General features: G+C 41.2%; 1 protein-coding gene across 4 annotated transcripts in view; it reads left to right on the top strand.

The window, feature by feature from the left end:
• atp9b (ATPase phospholipid transporting 9B) overlaps positions 1–26942 on the top strand; it is a gene marked incomplete at its 5' end in the record, with an annotated part of 53093 nt that extends 26151 nt beyond the window's left edge. For 3 of the 4 annotated variants that reach the window (XM_080442138.1, XM_080442141.1, XM_080442140.1), the window contains 19 exons: positions 143–303; positions 1983–2125; positions 3605–3717; positions 6450–6707; positions 11247–11408; positions 11903–11995; positions 13840–13923; positions 15024–15194; positions 15873–15971; positions 16275–16364; positions 16959–17103; positions 17307–17371; positions 18138–18293; positions 18962–19026; positions 19335–19443; positions 20933–20990; positions 22755–22958; positions 23526–23558; positions 24123–26942. In XM_080442138.1, coding sequence (XP_080298264.1) covers positions 143–303; positions 1983–2125; positions 3605–3717; positions 6450–6707; positions 11247–11408; positions 11903–11995; positions 13840–13923; positions 15024–15194; positions 15873–15971; positions 16275–16364; positions 16959–17103; positions 17307–17371; positions 18138–18293; positions 18962–19026; positions 19335–19443; positions 20933–20990; positions 22755–22958; positions 23526–23558; positions 24123–24259 — 2346 coding nt within the window. In that variant the 3' untranslated portion in view covers positions 24260–26942. The remainder of the gene's footprint in view (positions 1–142; positions 304–1982; positions 2126–3604; positions 3718–6449; positions 6708–11246; positions 11409–11902; positions 11996–13839; positions 13924–15023; positions 15195–15872; positions 15972–16274; positions 16365–16958; positions 17104–17306; positions 17372–18137; positions 18294–18961; positions 19027–19334; positions 19444–20932; positions 20991–22754; positions 22959–23525; positions 23559–24122) is intronic. The other variant, XM_080442139.1, reaches the window with a different exon arrangement.
• Positions 26943–27626: the final 684 nt, after the last annotated feature.

Raw genomic sequence — 27626 nt, 5'->3', positions numbered from 1 at the left:
GTGTCTGTTGCCACATGTTACCCCTTCCTGACCTGGGATTGAATCCCTCCCCTTGTTCAACTTCCCTACAAGCTGTTCCCAGAATAAAATGTTAGGTGTGTGGAAGCTCTATGTCCTGACGACTGACCTCTCATCCCTTCAGGTTGGCCTACTGGACTTGGAGTTGAACCGACTTACCAAGGCCCTGTTCCTGGCCCAGGTGGTCTTGGCTGTTGTCATGGTAGCAGTGCAGGGGTTTGTGGGTCCGTGGTTCCGGAACCTATTCCGATTTGTCGTACTGTTCTCCTACATCATCCCTATCAGGTATTACGTTATGACCGTTAAGTTATTCTTCAATTCTTCAATATTTTGACATTCAATTTCACCTCATTCAACAATCTCTTCCCCCATCGGTCAATTTTCATAGCAGTAATTATTTTTAAAGAAAGGTAAAAAGAAAGAAAATCATGCATTACAAACATTAATTGGAAATACACATGAATACAATTGCCAAGAAATGTTCTGAATGAAAGGTTTTTACTCTTAATGCAGAATATGCATCCACAGGGTGCTGTGTGAATACAGTATGGTCAATTGTTGATGGTTGTAAGTTAATTCCATGACCACAACCACTACTTAATTTTAGTTTTAGGTTTAAAGTAAGCTTATCACTTGTCACTTCAGGGCTTCAGAACCTCCCACTCCACTGACACATGCCTACTGTATCTGACCGACTACATCAAACGTGAGGTAGATACGGGCAAATACTGCAAATACTGCAAATACGGTCATGCTGGACCTCCAAAAGGCGTTCGACACTGTAAACTAATCAATTCTACTTGATAAGCTTTTGATAGCACATCTCTAAACTGAATGAGATCTTACTTGGAGGGGAGAGAACAAGTGGTTGACATCAACGGAACCATGTCCTCATCCCTCCCGGTGAGCTGCAGGGTTCCTCAAGGCAGCATTCTAGGGCCGTTACTGTTCCTTCTATACATTAACGACATGAATGCTGCCTGTAACTGCAAATTGTTCCTGTTCGCTGATGACTCGGCACTCCTGATCTCGGGAGAGGACGAGTTGCAAGTTGAGGAAGCTCTCAGCTCCAAACTCTCCAAAATCCGTACTTGGCTTACCGATAACAAACTGTCACTACACCTTGGGAAAACTGAATTCATTCTCTTTGGGACCAAACATTCCCTCAGACGGATGAATGTAAATGATTTCAAGGTCAAAGTCGATGACACAATTATCTCTAGCAAAGAAGAGATTACCTATTTGGGTTGTGTTCTTGACAAATACCTGACAGGTGAAAGCATGGCTACAAAGGTGGTCAAAAGAGTAAACCAGAGAACCAGATTTATGGGCAGAGTTTCCTCTTTTGTCAACCCTCAGGCCCTCAGGACCCTCTCAGGGGCCCTGATTCAGCCCCTTTTTGACTTTGCTTGCACCTCTTGGCACTGAAGACTAAGCTTCAAACCTCCCAAAAAAACTGATTCAGCTACTCCTCGGACTGGGGCCCATGACCCACCTTTCTCCCACCCATTTTGCCAGCCTAGGCTGGCTCAGGGTAGAAGACAGGGTTAAACAACAAAAAATGGGATTGGTCTTCAAATTTGTAAATGCAAATTTGCCCGATATGCCCCCTATTCCCTCATATCTGAGTAAATACCTCCAAAAAGTTAGCGACACCCACAGTCACAAAACTAGAGGGAGCGTTCTTGTACATATAGTTTTTTATTTAATTTCCCCCCCCTTTGAATTTTTTGTTGTACATAGTGTTATCTTTTTCAGTTTTTTTGTATTGATATTTGAACTGTGGTGCCACTATATATGTCTATGAATTGATACCAAGGACCTCGTTGGAAACGAGACCGCAAGGACTTTCATGAAAGGACCTTTTAGACAGTATTTTAAGTATTTTAAATGTAACTGTGCTGTTTAACTATTTTTTTGCCTAATAAAATATTCAATCAATCAATCAAACTTTGTGCCTCCAGCCTGCGTGTCAACCTGGACATGGGAAAGTCTGCCTATGGCTGGATGATCATGAAGGACGAGAACATCCCTGGTACCGTCGTTCGGACTAGCACCATCCCTGAAGAACTGGGCCGAATAGTGTACCTGCTGACGGACAAAACAGGTAGGAGCACACAGAATCTCCCCAAGAACAGCCAGTAGATAGTGACAGGGACATGGGGGAATTGGCATAATGACTTATTTGGGAGAAAAATACAAAATAATAATTGACACATCGTTTTTGAGTAAAACTGTTGAAAGTTTTAACAGCCGGTCACAATTATGACATGACCTAATTTACAATGTTATTCTGAAATGGGCTAATTCAGTACAAGTAACAGATATACTCCTCCATCCATCGTCTATGTCTGATGTGTAACATTTCCCCCAAAAAAACACAGAATTAACGTGACATTCAGGCCCACCCTCCACGTGGCTTACGAGCATTTCTTTCCCTAATGCCAGACATTGTATCGCTGTGATAAACTCCCATGGTGGTCTCAGCATGCTTCTTTGTCTCGCCCCGTCGTGATCTAGGTGGGGAATAGATTGGCTTCAGAGCCTATTTATCCACGTTGATAGTTAAAGCACATGGAAAAGAGGAACAAACAATCAATCCATTAGAATTGGATAACCCTGTGGCTGTAATGTTATTGGAAGGTAGATGCCCTCTAATCAGGTTTACGCTCTATCAATACACATTCTGGCAACCGACATCCATTAAACGAGGCCATTGGCCCCATTTTCAATCGCAATCCTTTTTTCGTTCTTTTTCTTTTCGCTAGTAGTCTGAGCGCTCACTCAGTCTCTTTGTATGCGGTGATGCGTCTTGTCTGTTAGTTAGAGAGGACAGGGAACCCATATGGGTAATTAGATTAGGTCAATGAGACGGCAGTCACACCCCCCCCCCCCCCCCCTTGCATGTCTCATGATGCATTGGATATTTAGACATTCTGCTGCTGTTTTCAGCTTTTTGTGTGTCTTTGTGCACTGTAGAATCTTACGTGTTAGTTTAACTCAGGGAATGTACAAATGTAACCAAATCGACCCTTGCGGGTCCATTTGGTTGCATTTATACACTCCCGAAGTTACCTAGAAATTGATGAATTGATACTGAGGATTTTCTGGGTGGATGGGTCTGTGTCTGTATACGCGTATGTAGCTGTACGTTGGTGTTTTTGCAATAGTAGTACAAATTCAGACTTTTAATTTAACTTGACAGTGTAAAAACACTTAACACTTTCATATTTTAATGAACAATCCAGAATCTGTGCAACAGTTTGATAATTAAGATATTTTCTATACATGAAGTGCCATCAACTCAGATATTTAATGGAATATTTGTTATGATGACACATTCCACACAATCAAACCATGATGGGTTGATATTTGAAATACAGTAGTTCAACTTAAATGAAAGCAGTGAAGTGGCAGGTGGTTCTGTATTTATTTTCCCAATTGCAATAACATACGTATAGCCATGAAAAGTATCAAGTAGTAGATAAATACATTCATTTATGAAGCATTTTGTCAGTTCCTCAGCAATTGTTTTCCTTTTGAAAAGGTTTTGTGCTTGTGTGTGTGGTCCTTTCGTGCACTGCAGGCACTCTAACGCAGAATGAGATGATCTTCAAGCGACTGCACCTGGGAACCGTATCATATGGAACTGACACCATGGATGAGATACAGAGTCACATAATCCAGTCATACGCACAGGTGATGAAAGTTATTTTTATTTACCGGAATACCTACATCCTAACCACTCACCCATGATCTAAATGAAATGTGGCTTGGATCAGAATCTTTGCGCAAGGGACAAATATTCCCCGCAAACTATATTATCTCTTTACCTCCCCTCCCTCTGTTCCCCATCTCTCTGTTTAATCAATATCCAGTACTCCAATATTGGTGAATGGATGATATCTTCCAGGAAAGAGGGCCTATATTGTTCATTCATAATATTGTGTCCCTGAGCTCTCGCTGTTGTACGCCTGGGTATTCCTCTCTGGGTCGCTCAGATCAGGCTGGAAGTTTTGACAGAATCATATTGTTCAGACTCTGCTTGCTCCAAACAGCTGGTTGAAACCATCTGCCTGCACTCACGTTTCGAGGCACAGCTAATGAAAGATGACTAGTGTTTTTTAGCATCACCCTGCTTTTGCAAGGCTGTGTCAGGCCATTATAGAGATTGGATGTATTTTCTTTAAAGATTAGTTAACCACACGAACCCTAGCGTCCCTATTCTGGGCATGTCATAAAAGGTAAACATTTTGGCAAAAATAGTAGATCTAAGTTGATTAGTCGGATGACGTTGCCAAGAGGTGAGGTAGTTTCCTGGTTAAATCCCTGGTGTTGGCGGTGCCATATAATATGCCTCTGAGCAAGGGAATCAAACTTCCATCTAGGTGTCTAGTAACTTGCTCAAAGGACAGACACTGGAAACTGGCTGCTATGATTTTAAAATTACTAAAATACTCAAACAACCGTGTTGCTTATATGGAACATATCCATATTGTTATATATCTGTCCCTAGAAATAAACCATACTTACTCATGTATATACCCTGTGTAAACATACTGTATGACATGCCATTGCAAGCCCACGGTAACATGTCAGACAGTCTGACTCACTGATCTCTCCAGTAAAACACACAATTGCTTTCCGTGAAGCCTTGTCATCTCACATCCTTGTAGGAGTTCCCTCTCTCTCTCGCTCTGCCCTGGCAGGACTGAAGGTTAATAATAAGCCAAATTCATATGCTCCACTGGAGCACATCAGCCCCTGTCAAACCCAGCTGGCACTGTCGGCCGTCTGCCTGTTTCGCGCACCGACACAGAGCTAAATTGATGGGAGTTGTCAGAGGAGGGGGGGAAACATAAAAGACCCTCAAACCAGATATGACATGATAAAGATGGTGATGCAGCGTTTTCCTGTGTTGCGGTATCATTTAGCTTGTAAAGGGCTGTCAAATTGAATTGGCCCTGAATGTGGGGTTTAATCCAGGACTTATCCTGTAACTCAGAGGGAGTGCTCCCTTTTATCTGGGTTTTATTTATTTAACCGGACAGGTTGCAATATCTTATTTACAGCACGTCTCATTGGGGGGAGTTTTGCACTCTTTCGCTATTGCTAATGCTGGCACTGATATTAGAGAATATAATATAATATTAGAGCGACCTTCCAGTGACATGTCCACTACTTGAGCCTTTATGCAAAAATATTCCAATTAAAGTTTTTTCGCCTAAACGGGTCATGTACAGTATTGTAGTATTTATCTACGCCAAGAGATCATGCGTTCGGCCCTCTGTGTCTGTCCGCAGCTATTCTTGTATTCTACTAGGCCAATTAGCATCATATTTCTTGTGCATGCTGACATGCTGATTAATATAATCGCAGAGCAATTTGTCCCTCCAGACTATGGGATAAGCGTTCCGCCAGTCTATGGATTTGAACAAGCTACATGAACACGTGTACCCTGCGTCCTCCAATCTTAAGTCATTACAGCAAGTAAAGTTTCAGCGTTTATGTTCGACGGTTCGATGGTTTACAATTTGTCTTATTCAAAACAGATATAACAGATAATGCTTGTAATGCTGCCTCTGTTGCTCTGTGTAGCTGTAATATCAATGGGATTACATCTAATCACACCTAATGCTGTCCATTTCCTACAAGAATGCAGTAAAAAGTAAGAACACATTAATTTACAACCTTGTTTTAAAAGCAGCGGTTCAAAATGCAACAATGTTGGCCCATCCTGATTGTAGGCTTTTTGAGCCTAAGCTTCTTTGCATAATTATTCTTTTCCTGTATGAGATGTGTTTTTAAGCCTGTTAAAATGACATAAGAAAGATTCCATACTGTTAACAACAGGGGTAACAAAATGTGCTGCTACAGCATACGAAATCAAGGCATTTAGGCTAATAATAAATGAAATAACAAATTATTAAGCACGTAAGTAGGTTGGAGAGGCTTATTGTCTATGCCCGTTTAACAATGCGCTTGACCCCTGGGAGATGGATTGCTGAGGTGTAGCGCAACACCTACCATCAGCTCCCAGTACTTACCGCTCGACTTGCCGAAACCAAGCTGTGCTACTCATATGCTGAGTTGCTGGTGCCCGGGATCGAACCCATGACCATGTGGTTGAATGGCGAGTGCTCTACTGACTGAGCTACCCGTTCAAAAATTATTATTGTCTTTCTGTCCATCCGACCAACCCCCCCCCCCCGTCCTGCATTGTCCCGCAACAGAGGTTCTTCTGTTCTGCAAATGGACTATTTTGAGGTGGTCACCCTATTATTCTAGTATAGCATAGATATGCGTGTACAGCCTGAGCTCAGATCAAAAGTAGCCTAGATTGATGAAAGCTGAAGTGAATGAAGCAACCTATTTTTGTTCTGCATTTATCAAACTTTGTGCAATGTGTGATTATACCTTTGCATGGACAGGTGGCCCCCCAGCCATCCAACGGCAGCGCCAGCGGCACCGCGCCGTCACAAAAGTCCCAGGCGACTGGTCCGACTCCGAAGGTCCGCAAGAGCGTCTCCAGCCGCATCCACGAGGCCGTGAAGGCCATTGCCTTGTGTCACAACGTCACGCCCGTGTACGAGTCGCACGCCGTCGTCAATGGGGAGCCGGAATCCGCCGAGGCTGACCAGGACTTCAGCGACGACAACCGCACATACCAGGCCTCCAGCCCTGACGAGGTACATTTTGAACCACCATGGATAATCTCCCTCAACATCTGTTTAAGGACCAGCGGTACTAAATAGATGACGTTGAGAGCTTCCTAACGGAAGCATATTGACCCATCAAGTTGCTAGACTAATAACTGATTGCTGGTCTGATCCCCTGATCAGGCTGGCGCTGATCGGAGGATCATGGCACCCATGGGTGCCTAGTACTACCATTGTAACTGACGTGCCTTGAGTCTGACAAAATACATATTTTGGAGGGTTATACGGAAAGAAAAAAAAACTAAAATAACTAGATAATCTACAAAGAAAAGGCTTACCAGACTAAATGGAAACCCATTTCCTTTCGTCTTCGCTTCCCAACACCCTTAATACTTTAATCGTTGCCACTATAACCCCCGTTTGTCATAATAGTCATTTCATGGACTGTGGGTCAAAAGGTTATGAACTCCTGTTAGAGAGGTTAAGCTATTTAATCAGCAGCATCGTTTTCCTGAGAATTTACTGCTCTAATTGAAGGAAGAATCCAGCGTGATAACGACCTTTAAGGCATTCCCTGCAGCTTCCCTTCCTCTTAACTGTCTCTCTGTGTAACTCTAGAGCCTGGGCCTCTATGACTGTAAGGGTGTGTCACTAAGAGCTGTTATTTAACAGGTCTCTGTAATGGTAATGTGGACAATAGTATTGCCACTCACAAGAAGAATCCTTGATTAACCCATTAAGACCTGGAACGCATCTGTCATTGTTTTATTTGAGCTAAAAAGCATTATTTTACACTTTGGCTATTCAAAAATAGCAGATCTACAAGCTCATAGCTCGGCACCGAGTGCCGCGCTATGAGCTTGTAGATCTGCTATTTTTGAAAAATAGTGAAAATGTGTGCAAATCTTTGAATATATATATTTTTTAAGCGAACATTTTTAACTAAAATCTTTGCTTCTGGGATCCCTGGAACAACATATTTTGAGATGGGGATCCGTGGCCAAATACATATAATTCTGGGGGTTCTTGACATGAAAAATATTGAGCACCACTGATTTAGAAACATAAATTTTTCAGAATACTGTTGGGATTTAGGAGACATGTAGAATCGGCTTCAGGTCTAATTGGTTAATATTGAATATCCAGAATATGAGACAAAAACAAAGCAAATAAAAGACGGATTAGAGCTCGTGCAGTGTTGGGGGCCATTGCCATGTTTTTCACCCATGCCGTGGTGGGACTCGGTCAAAGCCTTTGTGAGAGTAGCGTAGCGGCACACCTTTCGTGCTACAACCCCAACCCCCACCTATGGCAGTCAAAATGAAGATAAAAAAAGGTAGCGAAAGATAAATCCCCGTTTCCCCATTTAGACTGCTCTTGAATTGCCTGTCGGTCCTCCCCTTGATTTGATGTATATATTTATTTATTTCCCCACCCGCTCTCTGCTCTATCTCTCCCCGCTCCATTGTCTCGCACTGCTCGGAGTGATCAATATTTAATTTTCTCTGAGAGACGATGAGAGGGTGGTCTGTGGTTGTTCATGGAGATACCCCCCCACCGCGCGCGCACACACACACACACACACACACACACACACACACACACACACACACACACACACACCCACACCCACACCCACACCCTCACCTCCACCATATTCTTGTCTCTCTATCCTTTTATTTCCTCCTTGTCTCTCTATCTACAGATAGATGGCTATCTAACATTTATTTCCTACTGTCTCTCTTTTCACGCTGGCCCTCTTACTTTCTATCGTTCTCTCCGTCTGTACCTTTCTCTTTATTTATTTTTCTTCACCTTTTCCTTTCTCCTTCCTCTGTCTCTGTCTCTCTCTCTCTCTGTCTGTCCCTCTCTCTGTCTCTCTGTCCCTTCCTCTCACCAGTCTGACTGACCAAGTCTTCACAGCCTGGTCACCAGACTTCTGCAGGGCCCATATATTACTGTTCAGAGAGCAGTCCTCTCTAATGTAATGAGTCCATATTAAAGCGATGAAGCGGGCTGCCCCCCTTAGGTCAAAACAGGGGTCATCTGACCTGCTGGTCGGCCCGCTGTGAAACAGACCCCTCCTCTGACATTTGACCCTGCGATATCGGCCCGAGAACATTTGACCGTGGCCTCTAATGACTGCAGAGTCTCATGAACCAGCCGTTTATCATTTTCAATTGGAGGTAATTGGATATTGTTATCTCTGCGTGAGTACAAGGTATGTAGGTACAATTGGAAGGGAATGACTTGAATGTGCAAGTCGTTGATTATCACTCACAGGCAGCATTTTCCATTTTTGAAGGGAAGCCGGACTTATCGACTATGGAACGTTTTCTTCATAAATCACATCTCACATCTGGAATCTACTACGGCCCTGTATTTAGATGCACCTTAACAAGCTTCAGTCTATTGTAAAACCATCCCAAACCATCCCAAACCATCCCAAAATGAATTCAACCCTGAGAATGTGGCCCTCATATTGCAGATGACATTTAAGGGGGGGAGAATTTAACTATTAGGGATCCATTTTCATCATGAGATGCTTTAGGTGCTGTTAATTTTAAAGGCAGTGCTGCCATGTTGATATAGATGATCGCTGGGACGTCCAGAACGCTATTGAAATGATTGATTGGGTTGTTTAAACTGCTCTGCCACTGTCGTAAAGTAGTCACGGCCAGTCTCCTCTGTTACTGTTGTAATGCCTTGATTCACATACAGTTTGTATTGAAGTTGACACAGCTTTAAATAGTTCCCGTGGAGCTGATAAAGTAGATTGAAGAGCTGGATCCTGTGTGTGTGTGTGTGTGTGTGTGTGTGTGTGTGTGTGTGTGTGTGTGTGTGTGTGTGTGTGTGTGTGTGTGTGTGTGTGTGTGTGTGTGTGTGTGTGTGTGTGTGTGTGTGTGTGTGTGTGTGTGTGTGTGTGTGTGTGTGTGTGTGTGTGTGTGTGTGTGTGTGTGTGTGTGTGTGTGTGTGTGTGTGTGTGTGTGTGTGTGTGTGTAATGTTGGTGTGGACGTGTGTCTCTGCCTCGCTCTCTGTTAGTATTTTTGTGTGGAGAAATGTAGCCGTGTGTGTGTGTGTGAGAGAGAGGATGTGTCTCAGTGTGCTGCCATCTATGTGTGCAGCCACATACGCACAGAGGATAATGACACACAGATGTGTGTTAAGCAAATATAGGCAGCCCTTTTACAGAGCTCAAAGGGGGAGCGGGAGAAATGATGGGGTATTAGCAGGAAGTTCCAATTTGTAGGTCAGAGTATAATAACAACCTTTGAGTGAGCAAATTGAAAATGAACCCATTGAGAATGGAGTCGTGTGCAGCTGAACGCTCACTCAGGGGGCCGCAGTTCCTGCTGAGGAGAAGAAGCAAGCAGTGGGGGAAAGGCAACAAAAAAACACTCATCTGGAACTGAATGGGAAGAGCTAAAACCTGATTTATGCTTGCCGTGCGACGGTGTCGTGCGCCGAATATTGCCAATCTACAAGCTCACAATGCATCGCGGATGTGACACGTTGTGAGCTTGTAGATTTTCGGTGCACACCACCATCGTATGGCAGAATTTAAATTAAGCATAAGGAGCAGCTCCTGAGACATGCAGTAGTGTACACTGCACCCATGACTTCTTTCAATCAATCGCAACACAGTAATGAGTTTAGCTTGTAAGTCCATGTCGGTGAGCACAATTCCGACATTTTATACAAATAGTTTTGCAATTATGTTTCTAAGGGAAAGTTTCATTGGCTAAGTACATTTGCACCTACAGTATCGGGAATCTGGCCTCTTCAGTAAGCCCATCCTAACAATTAGCAGTGGACATCTTTAAATGTTAATGGTTGAAACTCTCACCTCCCGTGACAGCTATTGTTGAGGTGCTCTTGAGCAAGGCAGTTGACCTCACATATTTCTACAGTAAATGCTCAACAATGGAATACTTTGATTGCAACAGTAAGACAGGGAAACGGGGAGGATTTCCGAAATAAATCATCTAAATTATGCTCAGCAAGCCATGTCTGGTTAAATAAAATGTTAACAATAACACACAACACAGTCTCTCGATTGTGACTCATTCAATTCCCCTTCAGGTGTGAGTAGCTATACAATGGACAAGTAATTTTTATGCTCTTCATTTCCTCCTCCGTTGGGGAAGGAGATATTCAGGATGTTGAGTCGTTATGAATACACACTTGTTTCATCCTACCACCCTCTGTATTAGACCTTCGCTGGCCCCCACTGGGAAAAGAACGTCTTGTATTTCCTGTTTTTACACATTGACATTTACAAGGCAAGTGACTTGACACAGTATCTGAGTAACAGAATAATATCAAATTCCTCAATTGACCAAATTGAAGGGTGGGTATTTATTTACGTATACAGTATGCGTAGGGCTTACTGTAAGTTGTCAAAGGGAGCAATAGTAAAGAGCTCAAAGGTTTCATCATTTGTCTGGAAACTAATGCTTGTGCTATGTGCATTTATGTGTGTTGATGGATGCATTGTACTGTATGTATGTACGTATGTATGTGTTTTTTTTTTACTGTATGTGTGTCTGTACTTGTGCACTGGTCAGGTAGCCTTGGTGCAGTGGACAGAGAGTGTTGGTCTGACCCTGATGAACAGAGACCTGACCTCACTGCAGCTGAAGACTCCATCTGGACAAGTCCTCACCTTCTACATCCTGCAGATCTTCCCCTTCACCTCTGAAAGCAAGAGGATGGGTATCATTGTCAGGGTAGGATCCTTTTGACAGCCATGTGAGGTCCTTTTGTCCCAGCATCAGGGCTCTTAGACTGTTCATCACTGCACCAATTTGACCATTTTGTAATTTTAGGTTAACCACTTGGACCCTAGCATGAGTAGCATCCCTATTCTGGCCATGTCTTAATAGGCGAACGTTCAGCAAAAATAATAAATCTACAAGCTCACAACGCTCACCTTGCAATGCGTTGCGAGTTTGTAGATCGGCAATTTTGAAAGAGATTTGGTGTGGAGGGAAAAAATTAGGGGGCCAAGGACAGAACTTTGGGGGACCCCGGTCAACAGAGTATATAGACTTAAAGGGATTACTTAACATAATGTGTGTGTGTGTGTGTGTGTGTGTGTGTGTGTGAGCTTTAGGTATAGAAACCTCCCGCATCACAATAACTATATATGTATGTATTAATTATAAACTAATGTAGTAGTTTATGAAAGTATCTTATTTCGGATGTTTCTTATCTGATTCAGGAGGAGTCAACCGGAGACATCACATTTTACATGAAGGGTGCTGATGTTGCCATGGCGAGCATTGTGCAGTATAATGACTGGTTGGAAGAGGAGGTAGGGACTCCAGACGCTCAACGGCATCACACCGTGCCCAATCTGGGAACCCATTCGGTTAAAAAGGAGAAAAAAAAGATTTCCCCCTTTTTTTGTTTTTGCCTCTTGGGGCACCACCTCCTTTTTTGTGTAGAAACAGGAACTTGGTTTGGCGCCTCCCCTTTCTTCCTCCCGGGTGCTTCGGTGTTTATTCCTACTATTAAACAGCAGAATCTGTCTTGAGAGATTACACTGTGTCCAACATAAATCTGACCAATCACCATTAAAGAAATCTCTGCTATTAACACTGTTGGGACTAACGTGTTAGTGTACCGCAACTACTTTTTGCGATAACTAGTAACGTAAATAGTTTTTCCAGTTCGGTAACGCCATTACAGTTACTGACATATGAATGGGCATGTTACTCGTTACTTTATGTGAAAGTAGCCGACAAATTCAGAGGATTCAAGTTTATTATGATCCGACTTCTACTCTCACACAAGCCCCGTCTGTAACATCCCTGCTCGATACACAGCTGCAGCTGTGGAGCAGCGGGACTACTCTGCTCCGTCAAAGTGTTGTTGTTAAGATGGGGCTGAGAGGACAATCAACACCTCAATTCTCACCTTTTTCTGTATGGTATCAAAAAAGGAAAGTTAGTAATTTGATGACCGGCGAAGTTTCCGGTAGGAGACTCAATCGAGACTCAATTTAATTGAGTCTCCTACTGAGCAGGGGGGGTGTAATTGATAGAAAATAAATATTTTTTTGGGTGAACTACTCGTTTAATTTAATTAACACGGATTTTACAGTGTAGATTGGGGTCCCAGAGATAAATATTGTATCAAATGGGGGTCTGTGACCTAATTCAATCCAGTATCAAACTGGGGCTCGTTGACATTAATAAGGTTGAGAACCACTGCAATAGTATACAGTAATATCGATAACGTGCAGCGATGAAACAATGAATAAACCCAAGAGCATATTCAATTATGGCAGTCATTACTCTCGCCATGTCCAATAATCTCAGTAACTAATCAAGAGATCAACAGGCCACAGTCAACCACTGGGTTTGGTGGTCGAAGGTCTAGTGTGCGTATGTTCATAATTATATTGGCATTATCGAGTCAATTACCACCCGGGGGTAGCTTTTGATTTAATTACTGACCTAGATAAAGTTGAAGTAATTACAGTATGTCATATTAACGAACAATGGCGCTAATGATGGACCATTGGCTGTAATAGCCCCGCTGTCATGTTAGCCACCGCTACAGCAGCCACGCTTGTCAATAACCAATCAGCACGGCAGTTTCAACCCCTATTGGCTTTTCATATAAAAAATAAACCTCCATCCATCCCTGCATTTTTATCGTGTCCTCCGAACATTGCCAGAGGCCACGTCATTCGCCATTGATTTGTCTTGGTGTTGATTTGACAGTGTACAGTGCTGCTGTTGATGACACTGTAGTGTACATGTGTCCCATATTCGGCCTCAATTTAAACTTTGACATTTTAACGAAATTTTATCATGGCATGCATTTGATTGTTTTGAATTATTTCATCTATCATAATGAATAAGTGTATTAGCTACGACTTCAATTCAGTTCATTTAGTTAATCACATTGTCATTGCGGGTGCAATGGATTTACAATAACTTTTGTAAATGACATCTGCTGCATAACCCTGCTTGAGTCCTGTTTGACTAATGCCAGATTTGTTACTTTGTAGCCAAAAATAGCTGATCTGCAGGCTCACAATGGGTTGCACTGCAATGCGTTGAGAGTTTGTAGATCTGCTATTTTCAGTGCGCGACAAGTATAAATCAGGCTGTACCATTTGTAATATTTTCTCATCCTGCCTCTCAGTGTGGGAACATGGCCAGGGAAGGTCTGAGGACGCTGGTGGTGGCTAAGAAATCTCTGTCTGAAGAGCAGTATCAAGATTTTGAGGTACCGAATTAACCAGATATACATCCCTCTCATCTCATTCTTCACATCATATCACTATCCATCATCTTTTTGTCATTTTAACTTGCTCTCTCTCAGTGTTTGGTTTGCACACTTTTTCTCAAGAATTTCCTCTCAGAAGTTCTCTTAATAGCCAAGCCTGATTTGTACTTAGTTGTACGATGGTGTCCTGTGCCGGAAATAGCCAATCTACAAGCGCATAACACGTTGAGATTGAGATTGCAATTTTTGGTGCGGGACCCGTCGTATGATGGGGTATACATTTGGCATTCAAAATGTTATGGCACTGCAGTAAATCACTGCCCAGAAAATGTTCTCCACATCCTTGTGTTGATGACATTGCCGATGATATTCGATGGATATTTTCATTTGAAACGCCATATTATACACTGTGTAAATAGGATTTCGTTGTTTTTTTGTATATCTGACACACACATACTGTACATGCATTTCACCAGAGGGGTCAAAGGTGTGTCGCCTTCGCCTGTAAATCAGTTATTTTCAGCAAGCAATACCATTGCGCAGTGAAGCATAAATTAGGCTTAATGCTGAGTTCTCACTAGCAGTGACAAAAGAGACAGCCTACAAGCCATTTTCATTAGAAGCCAGCGACACAAATCTATAAACTGACGCTCGACACATGACATGCTGCAAAAAAAAGTTGAGCTGGCTTTAACTTTCTTTTGTGCTCCAATGCATAAATCAATCATATGATTTTGTTTCACCATTTCCACCCCCCTTCTCTCTCCACACACTTCCTGCTTGTTATGAAGGACAAACGTAATACTTGCCATCAGCCATTTCCCTGTTCTTTTTAACCCAAACCTTTATATTTTCCTTTACATTCTTTTTGCTCGTCCCCTCCTACACACGGACACGCGCTTGATGAGGTCAATGAGTGTGTTGAGCAACACTTCAGTGGCGACAGTGCAGCTGACCACGCTTTTGTTTTTTTGTAGCTTTTGTTGCTGTGGTGCTACTTGGAGAGGTGGACGGTAGATGTCTGTATTCAGTACACTGAGGCCTAACGTGTACGTAACGTTTGACCATCTCCCCCGTTCCCTTCCCTCTGTGCATTACAGAACAGATACAACCAGGCCAAGCTGAGCCTCCACGATCGGGCCCTGAAGGTGGCGGCGGTGGTGGAGAGTCTGGAAAGGGAGATGGAGCTGCTGTGTCTAACGGGAGTAGAAGACCAGCTGCAGGCCGACGTCAGGCCCACCCTAGAGCTGCTCAGGAACGCTGGCATCAAGGTGCGCGAGTTCCACCAACAACCACCACAGCAACTCTTACTTACAGTTAATTTAATGCATATGTTAAAAATATAATATGCTTTACCCTGTGGCAGCGCGAGTATAATTATATCACAAGTAAGACGCGCGAACGCTGGAAGCGAACGCAGCTCGAAAATATTGTGTATTTACAGACTTGTGTGTGAGTGTGTGTGTGTTTTGACTGTAGCTGCACTCTGGCGCACTCTGGCGGCTGCACACAGGCAGTGCACGCCACGCACACAATATTGCACACAGAGCCGCAGACACACAAGCCGAGCAGGGTTTCATAGTAGGCTCCACTTGGGCGGAGGCGCCTCCTTCCGCGTTCGCAACAAGCTGCCGTTGTTGAGAGTGCTTCTCACAAATGAGTTTGCATGTTCTCGCCGTGTTTTGTGTTGGGTTTCCTCAGAGTACTCTAGTTTCCTCCCACACCAAAAGACATGCATTCCTGCTAGTGCCCTTGAACCAAGGTACTGGCATTACTACTGGAGTTGGTCCCGAGCATTCTTAGGATGTGCTGAGGACAAATTTCCCCACGGGAACAATAAATTACAATCACTGGGTTGGGATTGCTTTTGTACATCTTAGGTCCTCTTGTATACATTGTGTTATACGTTTGTAACTCCAATATGCTGTTCCTATTTGTATTCTGCCAAGATCTGGATGCTGACGGGGGATAAGCTGGAGACGGCCACCTGCATCGCTAAGAGCTCACATTTGGTGTCCAGAAATCAAGACATACATGTCTTCAGACCGGTACGCCTCATCCTAGTCAACCACCAAACATTTTCGTTTTATGTATTATTCACTTAAGCCCTATTTCAATAATTGTGGAAATAGCAGATATACAAGTTCACAAGCATTGCAAATGTATATATTTGAATCATGAAAACAGGATATTTACGACTCTATGTTTGGGAAACACTGTAACGCACCATTATTCACATGATGGCCATTTTGCTCTTATGATCTCATGTATTCAGGGGGTGGTTTGTAGTAAGATAACAAGTCCTGTACTATGATTCTGATGGATGATTGTTTCGCATGGCTCTTGGGCAGGTCTCCAACAGAGGAGAGGCCCATCTGGAGCTCAACGCCTTCAGAAGGAAACATGACTGTTGTCTGGTCGTCTCTGGAGACTCCTTAGAGGTACTCCAACACAACACAACACAACACAACACAAAAACAACACAACACAAAAACAACACAACACAAAAACAACACAACACACAGTGATGATGCCTAGAGAAGCAGATCAGAAGCGAAGAGAATAAAATGTATTGTGCTCCATGCATGGCCAAAAATGTTACTAAAGTTAAACCAAGGCCTTAATGTAACAGGGAAACAAAGGCACAAAACTTATATCAGGTATTATTTGACATGTAGGAGTTCAGATCAACTTAGTTTCAATTGCATTGGAATGTGAAAAAGTATTCCTCCACCAGCTTTCTGAAATCAATGTTGTACTGTGTGTGTGTGTGTGTGTGTGTGTGTGTGTGTGTGTGTGTGTGTGTGTGTGTGTGTGTTACAATTTTCGGCGCTTGTTAAATTATGCAATACTACACTGACCAGACTGACAATGTTAAAACCAAACATAAACTTATCTGTTGCACGTTGACCACTGTTGTTTGTGACATTGTGATTGTGTGAACCATATTTAGTTCGTTTTTTTGGCTTGTCTTTTTGTCAAAGGATGTTCTCTCATGACAGTAAATGCATGGTGTTAACGCTGTGTCCTGACAGGTGTGCTTGCGGTACTATGAACATGAGTTTGTGGAGCTGGCGTGTCAGTGTCCTGCAGTCGTCTGCTGTCGTTGCTCCCCGACTCAGAAGGCCCAGATCGTCATGCTACTCCAACAACACACAGCCAACAGAACTTGCGCCATAGGTAAGCTCTCTGTCTCTCTCACACACACAGACACAGACACAGACACACACAGACACAGGCAAGAACACTATTGAAGAGAAAAGTGGAGAAGGCATTACCTTTTGTGTCCACATGATGGCAATCAAAGCTAAATTACTTTGAGAACCTATAATGCAGCATTTAGTTAGCATTGTCTGACCTGCTGCTTCTCTGTTCGGTGACAGGTGATGGAGGAAATGATGTCAGTATGATCCAGGCTGCAGACTGTGGTATTGGAATAGAGGGAAAGGTAACCGCTGTTAATGTAACTAATCTATAAATCTATAAATTCCAAGAATGTCTGTCTGTCCTTAGCATATGTTTATCTGTGTATTGCAGAGCATACGTTTTCTGTGTATTGCTGAGGACCTAAATGAACTACGAAGTACATTTTTGATTGTGAAGTCAATGCAATGTGCGATTCTCGACAACGCGGCAAGCAGCACTTCCGGGTGCCAAGCAGCCAGTCCGCTCCAAATGAATGGCCGAATGGCCACACGCTCTGAACGGGCACTGCATTAAAAATAATATCGTCGCTGTCAGGTGGAAACCAATGTAGTTATTATTTATTCTGGTTAATACCTTTCTTTGGTTAAATATTTATAAAACTCAGACAGATTTGACCGCTTTCACATAAAAACTAAAATCTAAAATTGCAGATCTACAAGCTGACAACACACACAATGTGAAGCGTTGTGAGCTTGTAGGTCGGCTATTTTTGCTACTTTTGTGACACTCTTGTAACAAGGTTTCTGCCTGACAGCAACATTTTAATTATATGGCATCTTACTTCAACAGAATGAAATCCAGGATTGAAAAAATATTTTAAAAAAATCATAACATATAAATAAATAAATAAAGCCATCATTGAGCATTCTTTGGTGTCAAACCTCAAATACATGCTCCTAGATTCTCATTAAGTTGTGTTACTTTTTGTTTTGTTTTGTTTTTGTCATGAACAAATGCCGTGAATGACTGCAGCGGCATCAATGCATCTGTAATCCTAATGACTATAGGAGGGGAAGCAGGCTTCTCTGGCTGCAGACTTCTCCATCACTCAGTTCAAGCACATCGGCCGATTGCTCATGGTCCACGGCAGGAACAGCTACAAGCGCTCTGCTGCGCTGGGCCAGTTTGTCATGCACAGAGGCATGATCATCTCCACCATGCAGGTACCACACCCATCCATTAACCAGTGCAAAATGCTGAACAAATGCTTCGTAAAGACTTCAGAGTTCCTGCTGTACTAGGTTTGTTGAGAGTTGATCAGTAGTGGAAAAAGTACTCAAATGTTTTACTTAAGTACAAGTATCAATACTGAAATGTAGAAGTACTCTGTTACAAGTAAAAGTCCGGAATTCAAAATTGACTTGAGTTAAAGTACAAAAGTATTGGTATCAATATGTACTTAAGTACCAAAAGTAAAAGTACTAAAATTTTTGAAAATAGCAGATCTACAAGCTCACAACGCGTTGCGATGCGTTGTGAGCTTGTAGATCGGCTATTTTCAAATAGTCTAGGTATAAAATAGGGCTGAAGTGGTTGACGTATGTTTTATAGTGTAATATATTTATATCTGCAAAATAACTAGAATCTTAAGTTTTCAAATAATTGTAGTGGAGTAAAAGTACAATATTTGCCTCTGAGATGTAGTGGAGTAGAAGTAAAAGTACTGACAATTGGAAATACTCCGGTAAAAGTACCTCAAAATTGTACTTAAGTACAGTACTTGAGTAAATGTACTTAGTTACTTTGGAGAACACTGGAGTTGATTAAACATTAGTTTTCTGTGAATGATCAAATCAATTCATCACTGTTCTTTTTTTTTTCTCCTCCCCAGGCTGTCTTCTCCTCTATTTTCTACTTTGCCTCTGTTCCTTTGTACCAGGGCTTCCTGATGGTTGGGTATGTGTGCCTTACTGAACATAACGGAAGAATGTGGAAGTGCTTTTGTAATTGAAATACATTTTAGATACACTCATGCATTTGCTTTTGGGTTAGTTAATAATAGTCTATTTTAGTTGACGGAGACATTATTTACTTCTTATCATTTAGTAGTCTGACAGTGTTGTTTGTTTAGAAAAGAAGAAATAGGAACACATTTAAAGGCATAACAAGCTAGTATGTATATACAAAGAAATCTGCTCTGATTTTGATTACTAACTATCTATAATAATTATGTCTCAATGCAACTCTAAATTATTTCTCCGCAGGTATGCCACCATCTATACCATGTTCCCAGTGTTCTCCTTGGTTCTGGACCAGGATGTGAAACCAGAGATGGCTCTGCTCTACCCTGAGCTCTATAAAGACCTTACCAAGGTATGAAAACACTAAACTATGATAAATATTTACCACTGTATAAACTACACTATACTATACATATAGTACCAGCTCAGTGACCTTGAGGTTAGAGTGTCCGCCTTGAGATGGACACTGGGGGTCAGGGGTTCAATCCCTGGCCGAGTCATGCCAAAGACTTTAACCCATTAAAACCGGGAAGGCATCTGGTGTCATTTTAGATGTGAGCGTTTGCTATTCAAAAATAGCAGATATACAAGCTCACAGCACGTCACTTCGTGCCACGCTGCAAGATTGTTCATCTGCTATCTTTGAACATTTTTGAAAAATGTTGGATAATTTTGAATTACGAAAAAGTTCGAGAAATACTCATTTTAGAAGGAATATGTATCTCGTAGGGGTGTGCCGATATATCGTCCCGCGATATATCGCGATACGTTTTCGTGACGATATGTATCGTTTTGAGAAAAAAAAATATCGTTTTCAATTTTTTTTTTTTTTTTTTTTTTTTTTTTTTTTCAATAATAATAATCAGGCATGCAAACAGCCCCGAGGTGAAAAGGGTGACAACATGTTTTTTTTTCGGGTCAGGTGTCACACTATTGCCCTATTTTGATTCAAAACGGCTATTGTAGCTGAAAAGCTACAAGTTCGCATATCTGAATAATGCAAAAACTGAATTATTTGTTTGCATTTGCTTTTTTTCTCCCCCATATATTTTTCATAATAAAAAAAGTGCGTATCGTATCGTATCGAAATCGTATCGAAGTTGTGAGCCAAATATCGTATCGTATCGTTTGGTGAAATTAGTGTATCGGCACACCCCTAGTATCTCGGCTTTTTTTTACTATGTATTTTTGGCCCAGACATGTTATTTTCAAATGCAGACAATTAATGTCAACAAGGTTGCGAGGAAAAATAAATTAACCCATTCAACCCAGGAACGCATCTGTGTCATTTTAGATTCGAGCTATAACCATTATTTTATACTTTGGCTATTACAAAAATAGCAGATCTACTGTACAAGCTCATAGCGCGGCACACAAGCTATGAGCTTGTATATCTGCTATTTTTGAATAGCCAAAGACATCTAAAATGACAGAGACGTTCCCGGATTGAACGGGTTAAAGGTTTGATCATCTTCTAGCTCAGTGCGTCGTTGATAGTTAACTCATTGAGTGCCATTAACGTGTTTCACGTGTTTTTACCGCTATGGCGCAACGTGCCAATGACGTGTTTGACGTGTTTTTGAAAAAATAGTAAAAAAAAACAAAAAACTTTTGTTTAACTTCAAACTGAAAAAGCACTTTTTTTTTACTTTGAAAAAAACTCTGGCACTGGGACAACATAATATAGAAATAATTCTTGTTTATTCGTTTTTGTTTTACATACTCATAGGTAGTACAATTGAGTGCCAGAATTGCCAAAGTTTAAAAAAAAAAAAAAAGTCTGGCACTCAATGAGTTAAAATGTGTTGCATTTAATAACAATTTTTCCATTTTTTTTATAGGGACGGTCATTATCTTTCAAGACGTTCCTCATTTGGGTGTTGATCAGTATCTATCAAGGTAACAAAGTATGCCCATTTAAGGCATTTATTTAATTTATGCTGTTCCTGTTCCTAGAATAGGCTTACAGTAAATACATTACAGTTTGAATGCCTTACAAGCATTCAAACGCACACACACTCACATCACACAGAACTTCAAAGGGTGTACAATAGCACACAGTTTGTTTATGCTGGATTGTGTTAGAGAAATTAGGCTGTAACAGGTGTCAGCCAGGTGCACATAAAGTCTTCAGGGTTGTAAGCAAGCAACCTCAGCCCAATCCTGTGTTTTGAACGGGCTGGGAAATGAGCCCTAGCCACTGGCCAAAATCTGGTACATTTTGACTGTGTCTGGCTAATTTCTCAAGTCTACCAGCCTGTTTGGCAGGTAACAGGGCCTTGTTCAGGGGGTCTATTCTAAAAAAAGAAATCCTACTTGGGTGGTAAAGTAGTGGCTGGTGGATGATGAACTCAGTAGTTGGTATCATCCACCAACATCCACTGGCAGATGAACACGTTTCCACTCCTGGTTATGTAACATGATGGAACCTGATGGTCAAAATCAACCTGACGGTAGTGTACGAAGCAGCTTAGCCTAAATTCAGCTCCTCCATCTAGCATTTCATCATATTTTACTGCTCTTAATACCAGAGTACCCCCTGGCCCCCTGCAAAACTCCCAGACGGTCCCTTTCTCAGTAGCTTGGGTTTCCGAGCGTCATCCGCTGTTACATGCGGGCTTTTGTCCGTCCAGTAAATCGATATTTCTGTAATCGCTAAGCCATGCAGCGTGTGAGAAAGATCTATGTTCCTGCTCAAGCATGACTTCCTGACAGCTCTAGTTTTTTTTAATTAAAAACTAATACCGGGTCCAATGAAAAAAAGAAGAAAACTGGGGGAAGATATGAGAGTGAGAGAATGACAGCGACTGCATAGGAAGAGGAGGAAAATATTAGCCCCCCCCCCCCCCCCACCCCACACACCATGATCCACTTTAATTTATTACAGAGTTTAACTCTCAGGAATGCACTGTGTATGAAGGCTGTATGAAAAGCCAATTATGTGATCAGTTATAGGCTATTAAGCTCAATTTGCGTGGCGTTATGACTAAATGAAGGGGCCTATCAAAATACAGTAGGCGCCCCCCAGATGAGTGAGTGCCCGGCTTTCATGGGACGTCTGCAGGGTTCGGACCACACTGAGGTGCATTGTGTCCGTCTGTCTTGTACTCTCATAAATGTTATTGAATCAATCCTTATCTCCAGACAGGCATTCATCCTTATTCTAAGATCCAAGTCAGCTGTCTGTACATTGTAGAGTAGACTGGGGCCAAACCTTTAATGCCGTTTCTTTATTCCTCTTATGCTGTGATGCAAAGTTTTGACAATTATATATATATATATATATATATATGCATTTTATTTAAAATTGCTTGAAATTTAATACACTTTTCTATGGTTAAGAAATAATTTGCTACCTTTGAAATTCTTCTGAATTCCTGAAGCCTTGAAAACCCCACCCAAGTGGCACTTAAAGCAGATTACGGTTCAACAAAAAGCTGAGAATTATGTGACCCGTGTTTGACACCAATGTCTAGTGTTAGAAGCAGTCTTCACCAAAACTCCATGGAATATAAAAATGTCTTCCAGAGAATTATCCAAACACAGACATAACAGTTAGTGAATTCATGCTGGTTTAATAATTTCTCCTTCCTTAAGCAAATAAAACACATTTGGTCTTGTTTATTTTGTGTGGTTGACGCGCACTTCCTCTGGCACCACCAGGTGGTATCCTTATGTACGGTGCACTGGTGTTGTTCGAGTCGGAGTTCGTGCACGTGGTGGCCATCTCCTTCACGGCGCTCATCGTGACAGAGCTGCTCATGGTAGCGCTGACCATCCGGACCTGGCACTGGCTCATGGTTCTGGCTGAGTTCTTCAGCCTGGGCTGCTATGTGGCCTCCCTCGCCTTCCTCAACGAGTACTTTGGTAAGTGAACCACCGTGGTGTCCACATGTCATCTAATGCCACTTTGTTTGACGAGGATGCTTATGGGGGAGGTTTGATATCCCATAGTCATGTTGGACACAGTTTTTTCAAACTGAGCCCTTTACAGGACAGGTTAAGAAGACGCCAGATCTAATATGCCTGTTGAACTTCAGCATTTTCTAACTGTCCTACTTATAAATATTTCCCTAGGTGAGTCTTATTAAGATAATACGATTTCAAGAGAACATTCTCTTATATGTACTAATACGATAGTTGTAGTAGAAAGGATGTGTGTCATATAGTTCTTAGGTTGAACGGCTGGGATCTTGTAAACTTCCTGGAAGAGGAGTGTCACACTTTGCACCGCACCTGTTTTTTGTTTAAACTCTATGTACTTGGCACTTAATTTCTCAACATTTAGTACAACCCTCAGAGACCTGCTTTTCGCTAGTGCTCCCCTCCCTTGTCTCTCTACTCTCTCTCTCTCTTTTCTCACCCCTTTGCACTGCACTCACTCTCTTTTTGCTATACTTGTTCTTTTGCTTCTGTATGTTTCCTTGGCAAAAGGCATAGGCAGGGTGTCCCTTGGAGCGTTCTTGGGTAGGTGTGCATCACTGTGGATCTACTAATGTTTATGTTCAACCCCCCACACACACGCAACCCTTTTCACTCCTCCCTTCATCTTTGCATTCCCTTTTTTCTCCCTCTGTCTTTCTCTTCTCTCTCTCCGTCTCTCTGCCTCTGTCTCTCCCCATTACTGCTTGTTGTGTTGTGCCACAATGTGATGTGTTGTCAATATGTTTATTGTGCATATTTGTTTTGGGTTTCTTCATTGTAGCATGATATTTCACTGACAAGTCTCATATTCCAGTCCTGACATTTATGATTTGTACACTAACTCACATTTTGATCACAATGTATTAATACTGGAAGATAAATAAGAATTGAATGAATTATATGCATGTGATGTTTGTAAAGATACACATGTCAAGCATCTGAAATAATTAGCCCAATCTTCAATTTGCCACACAACGTCTTCCTGCGGTTTGATTTTATAATTAAATAATACAAAATAAAATAAACTTTGCATAATTGTCTCTTGGTACAATTCACAATGTGGCTGCATTCATAACTTGTCTAACTCTGGCCACTGTTGCTTTTCAGACATTTCATTCATCACAACTAAGGCCTTCCTTTGGAAAGTGTCTGCCATCACACTGGTCAGCTGTCTTCCTCTGTACATCATCAAGTACCTGAAGCGTAAATTCTCACCGCCAAGCTACTCCAAGCTGTCTTCATGAGCCAAACTGGACACCGTAGATTTACCTATTTCTATTTGTTTTGTACTTTGTTGGCTTCTCTGACATTTGTTTTTCTTTGCACTTTCTTTTTTGTATTCACTGATCTCCAGCAATGGACAGGGGACCAGTAGAGGTCAGTCGACTGTTGGAAGTAAAAAGAAGAAAAATGTCTTTAGATTTATGGCACTGGGATTTTGAATTTATGTCACTGGAACAGAGCACATTTATGCCATTTTGGAATACTTGAAGATATGGAGCACATACTGAAGACTTACAAAAAGATTGACTTTGTTGAGCAGGGGAGAAGAGCTAAGTGGTGTAACGGACTCACTGCACTGGACTGTCTTGGTCAATTTGCCTTCCACCGTTTTCAGTCTATTTTTGATCCAGTTAGTTCCAAATGTCATTTTATAAAAACTCACTTACTTTCAGCATTTACATTTTTGTATGTGGAGCTATGGATTTTTTATGTGTTTTTTAAGAACAGAAATTAGTTATTGTGTTTTGTTTTGCCAGGGAGGAAAAGCGGATTGTTATAATAATCTTTTTTTTTTTGTCGCACTTTTTCAACATGGTCGCATGACGTTACCATTGCTGACAGAGAAAGCCTGTATACATTGGTAACAACAAAGACATTCTGACAGACCTCTGTTGTGACTATCTGCGCTGTGTTGCAATTCCAGCTCCTAATTATGAATACGCTTTTTATTACTGCAAACCTCACTGTTTAACTCTACTTACCTTGTACGGAGTATTAATACATTAACCAAAAACTTTTATCATACACAAGAGTGACACTGTATGTAAAAAAAAAAATAGGAAAATATTCCTTCTGGGAACATCAGCCTGCCCTACACAGTAAGATTTGAAGGGTTAACTCTTGAGAGGGCACAGTTTGACCCGTAAAGGTTCATTTAAATCTTGAGAGTTAAATTAACACTCATTAAAACAGATTTTAATGTGTAGGGCTGACTTCAATACTTTGTATGTTTTATGTATAACATGAATGGCATATCTATCATCCATCCTTGATAATTCCTCTAATTATGAAACCAGCACTCCATAGTCTACATGTTATACAATGGTACAGTATTGTTCACATTTTTGCCTTGATGATTGTATTGTATAATGAGAGATCTGACAGAACCAGACAATATTCATTGCAGCTTGCGTTGTGCCTCAGTATTATCATTATTGTATTGTATGTAAATGTATTCAATCACTTAAGCCGTATTTTCAAACAAATTCCAAAATTAGTCATTTAAAAAAAGAAAATTAAACGACTGATCTGCAAGCTTACTTGTCACATCGTAAGCTTGTAGATCGGCTATTTTCGAATAATTTATGAAAATATTAGAACGATTTAGAAGATTTTCTCCTTTAATGACATGCCCAAAGTAAGCATTTAACGGTTTAAGTGGTTTAAACACCTCACACAGCTTTAGATGTCAATCATTCATTCAGTCAATCAAACAATCAGAGGTTTTCGGAAAGCCCCCCCCCCCGCCCCTATTTCCTTCTCTGACAGATCTTCTCTCGAGAGCCTCATCATACCAACCCCTGTGATTGTTCTTTTCACAAAATGACAATGCTATTCCATCTAGCCTGATTTATACTACTTTGATAGAACGTGTTGTAGAACGTGGTTGTGCGCTGAAAATACAAGCTATATATTCAAGCTCACAATATATGACACAATGTGACGCATTGTGAGCTTGTAGATATTTTCAGTGCGTGACACCGTCGTACGTTGGAGGATAGGGGCAGTCCACAACAAGCACTATAAGTATAACTACATCAATATAGTTCACCGCTGTTGTCGTTATAGTTGTGTGTGTGTGGAATCTGCCATCCAGTTGAGTTGGAACGATTTCTAAAACTATATAGTTATAGTTATAATGCTTGATGTGGACAGACCTTCTTTTTTTTGTCTCAACAGAGGACACCAAATCACTGAAAAGCTATATATTTGTTAGGCCTTTACTGTTAAAACCATATTACCGCCCGGGTTTCTATGTGACTTTGGCCTGATGTGGATGTTGATAACTGTTATTATTATGGAGGAATGAGTTTTATCATTTATTCCATGGACGCTAGTGTTAAGTTGGACATCATACGTTGGACTCGGAAGGTAAAAGTGAACATCGTAATAATAAACGTCTGACCTATTTTCTGCATTAACATGGTGCAGTATATAGGGTAGTAAAGCTATGATTGTCTATTGGTTGTCTTTGGTTTTGGTTTCCTTCAGTATCTTGTTTGAGGTTAAACTCAGGTAAATGATTCCTAAATATAACCTGTTTGGGTTAATTGTGACAACCTTGCTGTGAAATGGTAGCAACACTTTAAAACAAAACAAAAAAGAAATTAAAAGAAATGGATGATAATGGATGTATAGTAGTTGAAATGGATGGAAATGGATGTATAGTAGTTGTTATGGAAGGATTTAAGAAAGTATGGCTATGTCACTTTGATGTTTTTGGGTGTGGAGGTTGAATTTTTGAGTTTTCTTTATTCCTGTGTTGTCTGTTGAGACTTATGTTGTGTGTATGGTGTAGTAGAAGCTATCCTTTGTTTGCCGTCTTGCTTTCCATGTCCTACACTGTTATTTCTAACAGTATGACCGTTATTTATAATATTGCTATTGATTTCAGAGCAATAAAAAACCAGGAAGTTGAACAAATTCTAAAGTTCTTTACATTTTATGTCATAGTCACATGGGGAAAAGAAAACCCCTTCTGGCCACAAGATGGAGACAAAGACCTGACACAGGACAGGACATACAGACAGACAGAATCCTCTGCAGTGACAGTTAAGTTCAAGGTAAAAACTATTATGTTCCCAATTTTATGTTCATCTAGTGCTGCCTTTTACAGCTTCATTCTGGTATGTTTTGATTATGGATTCCAAAGTTATGTAAATTCCTAAAATATTTTAGGAACTTTCATATCTCTCCAAGTACTGGTCTGTTATTTTGATGTTTGTTAACATTTCTTAAGTAAACAAAGCTTTCCTAATCTAGTATTTAGCGTTATTTCAAATTCTTGTTTGGTGGTCCCATAATGCAATTAATGATTGGGCCTTATAAATTGAAATAAGGTGGAGACGTTTTATGTGCTGTTTCCAGGACACATACAATGGGAAGGTTTAATAAATATTGTAAAAAAAAAAGTGAAATCGTCTCTGTCGGGTGGAAACCTCATATGTCCAAAACTGTTACTTTTCAGGATTCAAATTAGAAAATAGCAAAAGCAGCAGATCTGCAAGCTCAAAACGCGTCGCTTCGCGCCACATTTCGAGCTTGCAGATCTGCTACTTTTGATGCTTTTGTGTGATGCTGTAGTGTGATCAAACAGCATTAATATAC

The sequence above is a fragment of the Gymnoscopelus braueri genome (genome assembly GCF_963280865.1).
Source record: "Gymnoscopelus braueri genome assembly, chromosome: 11".
Lineage (NCBI taxonomy): Eukaryota > Metazoa > Chordata > Actinopteri > Myctophiformes > Myctophidae > Gymnoscopelus > Gymnoscopelus braueri.
This window is presented reverse-complemented; position numbering and strand designations above follow the sequence as displayed.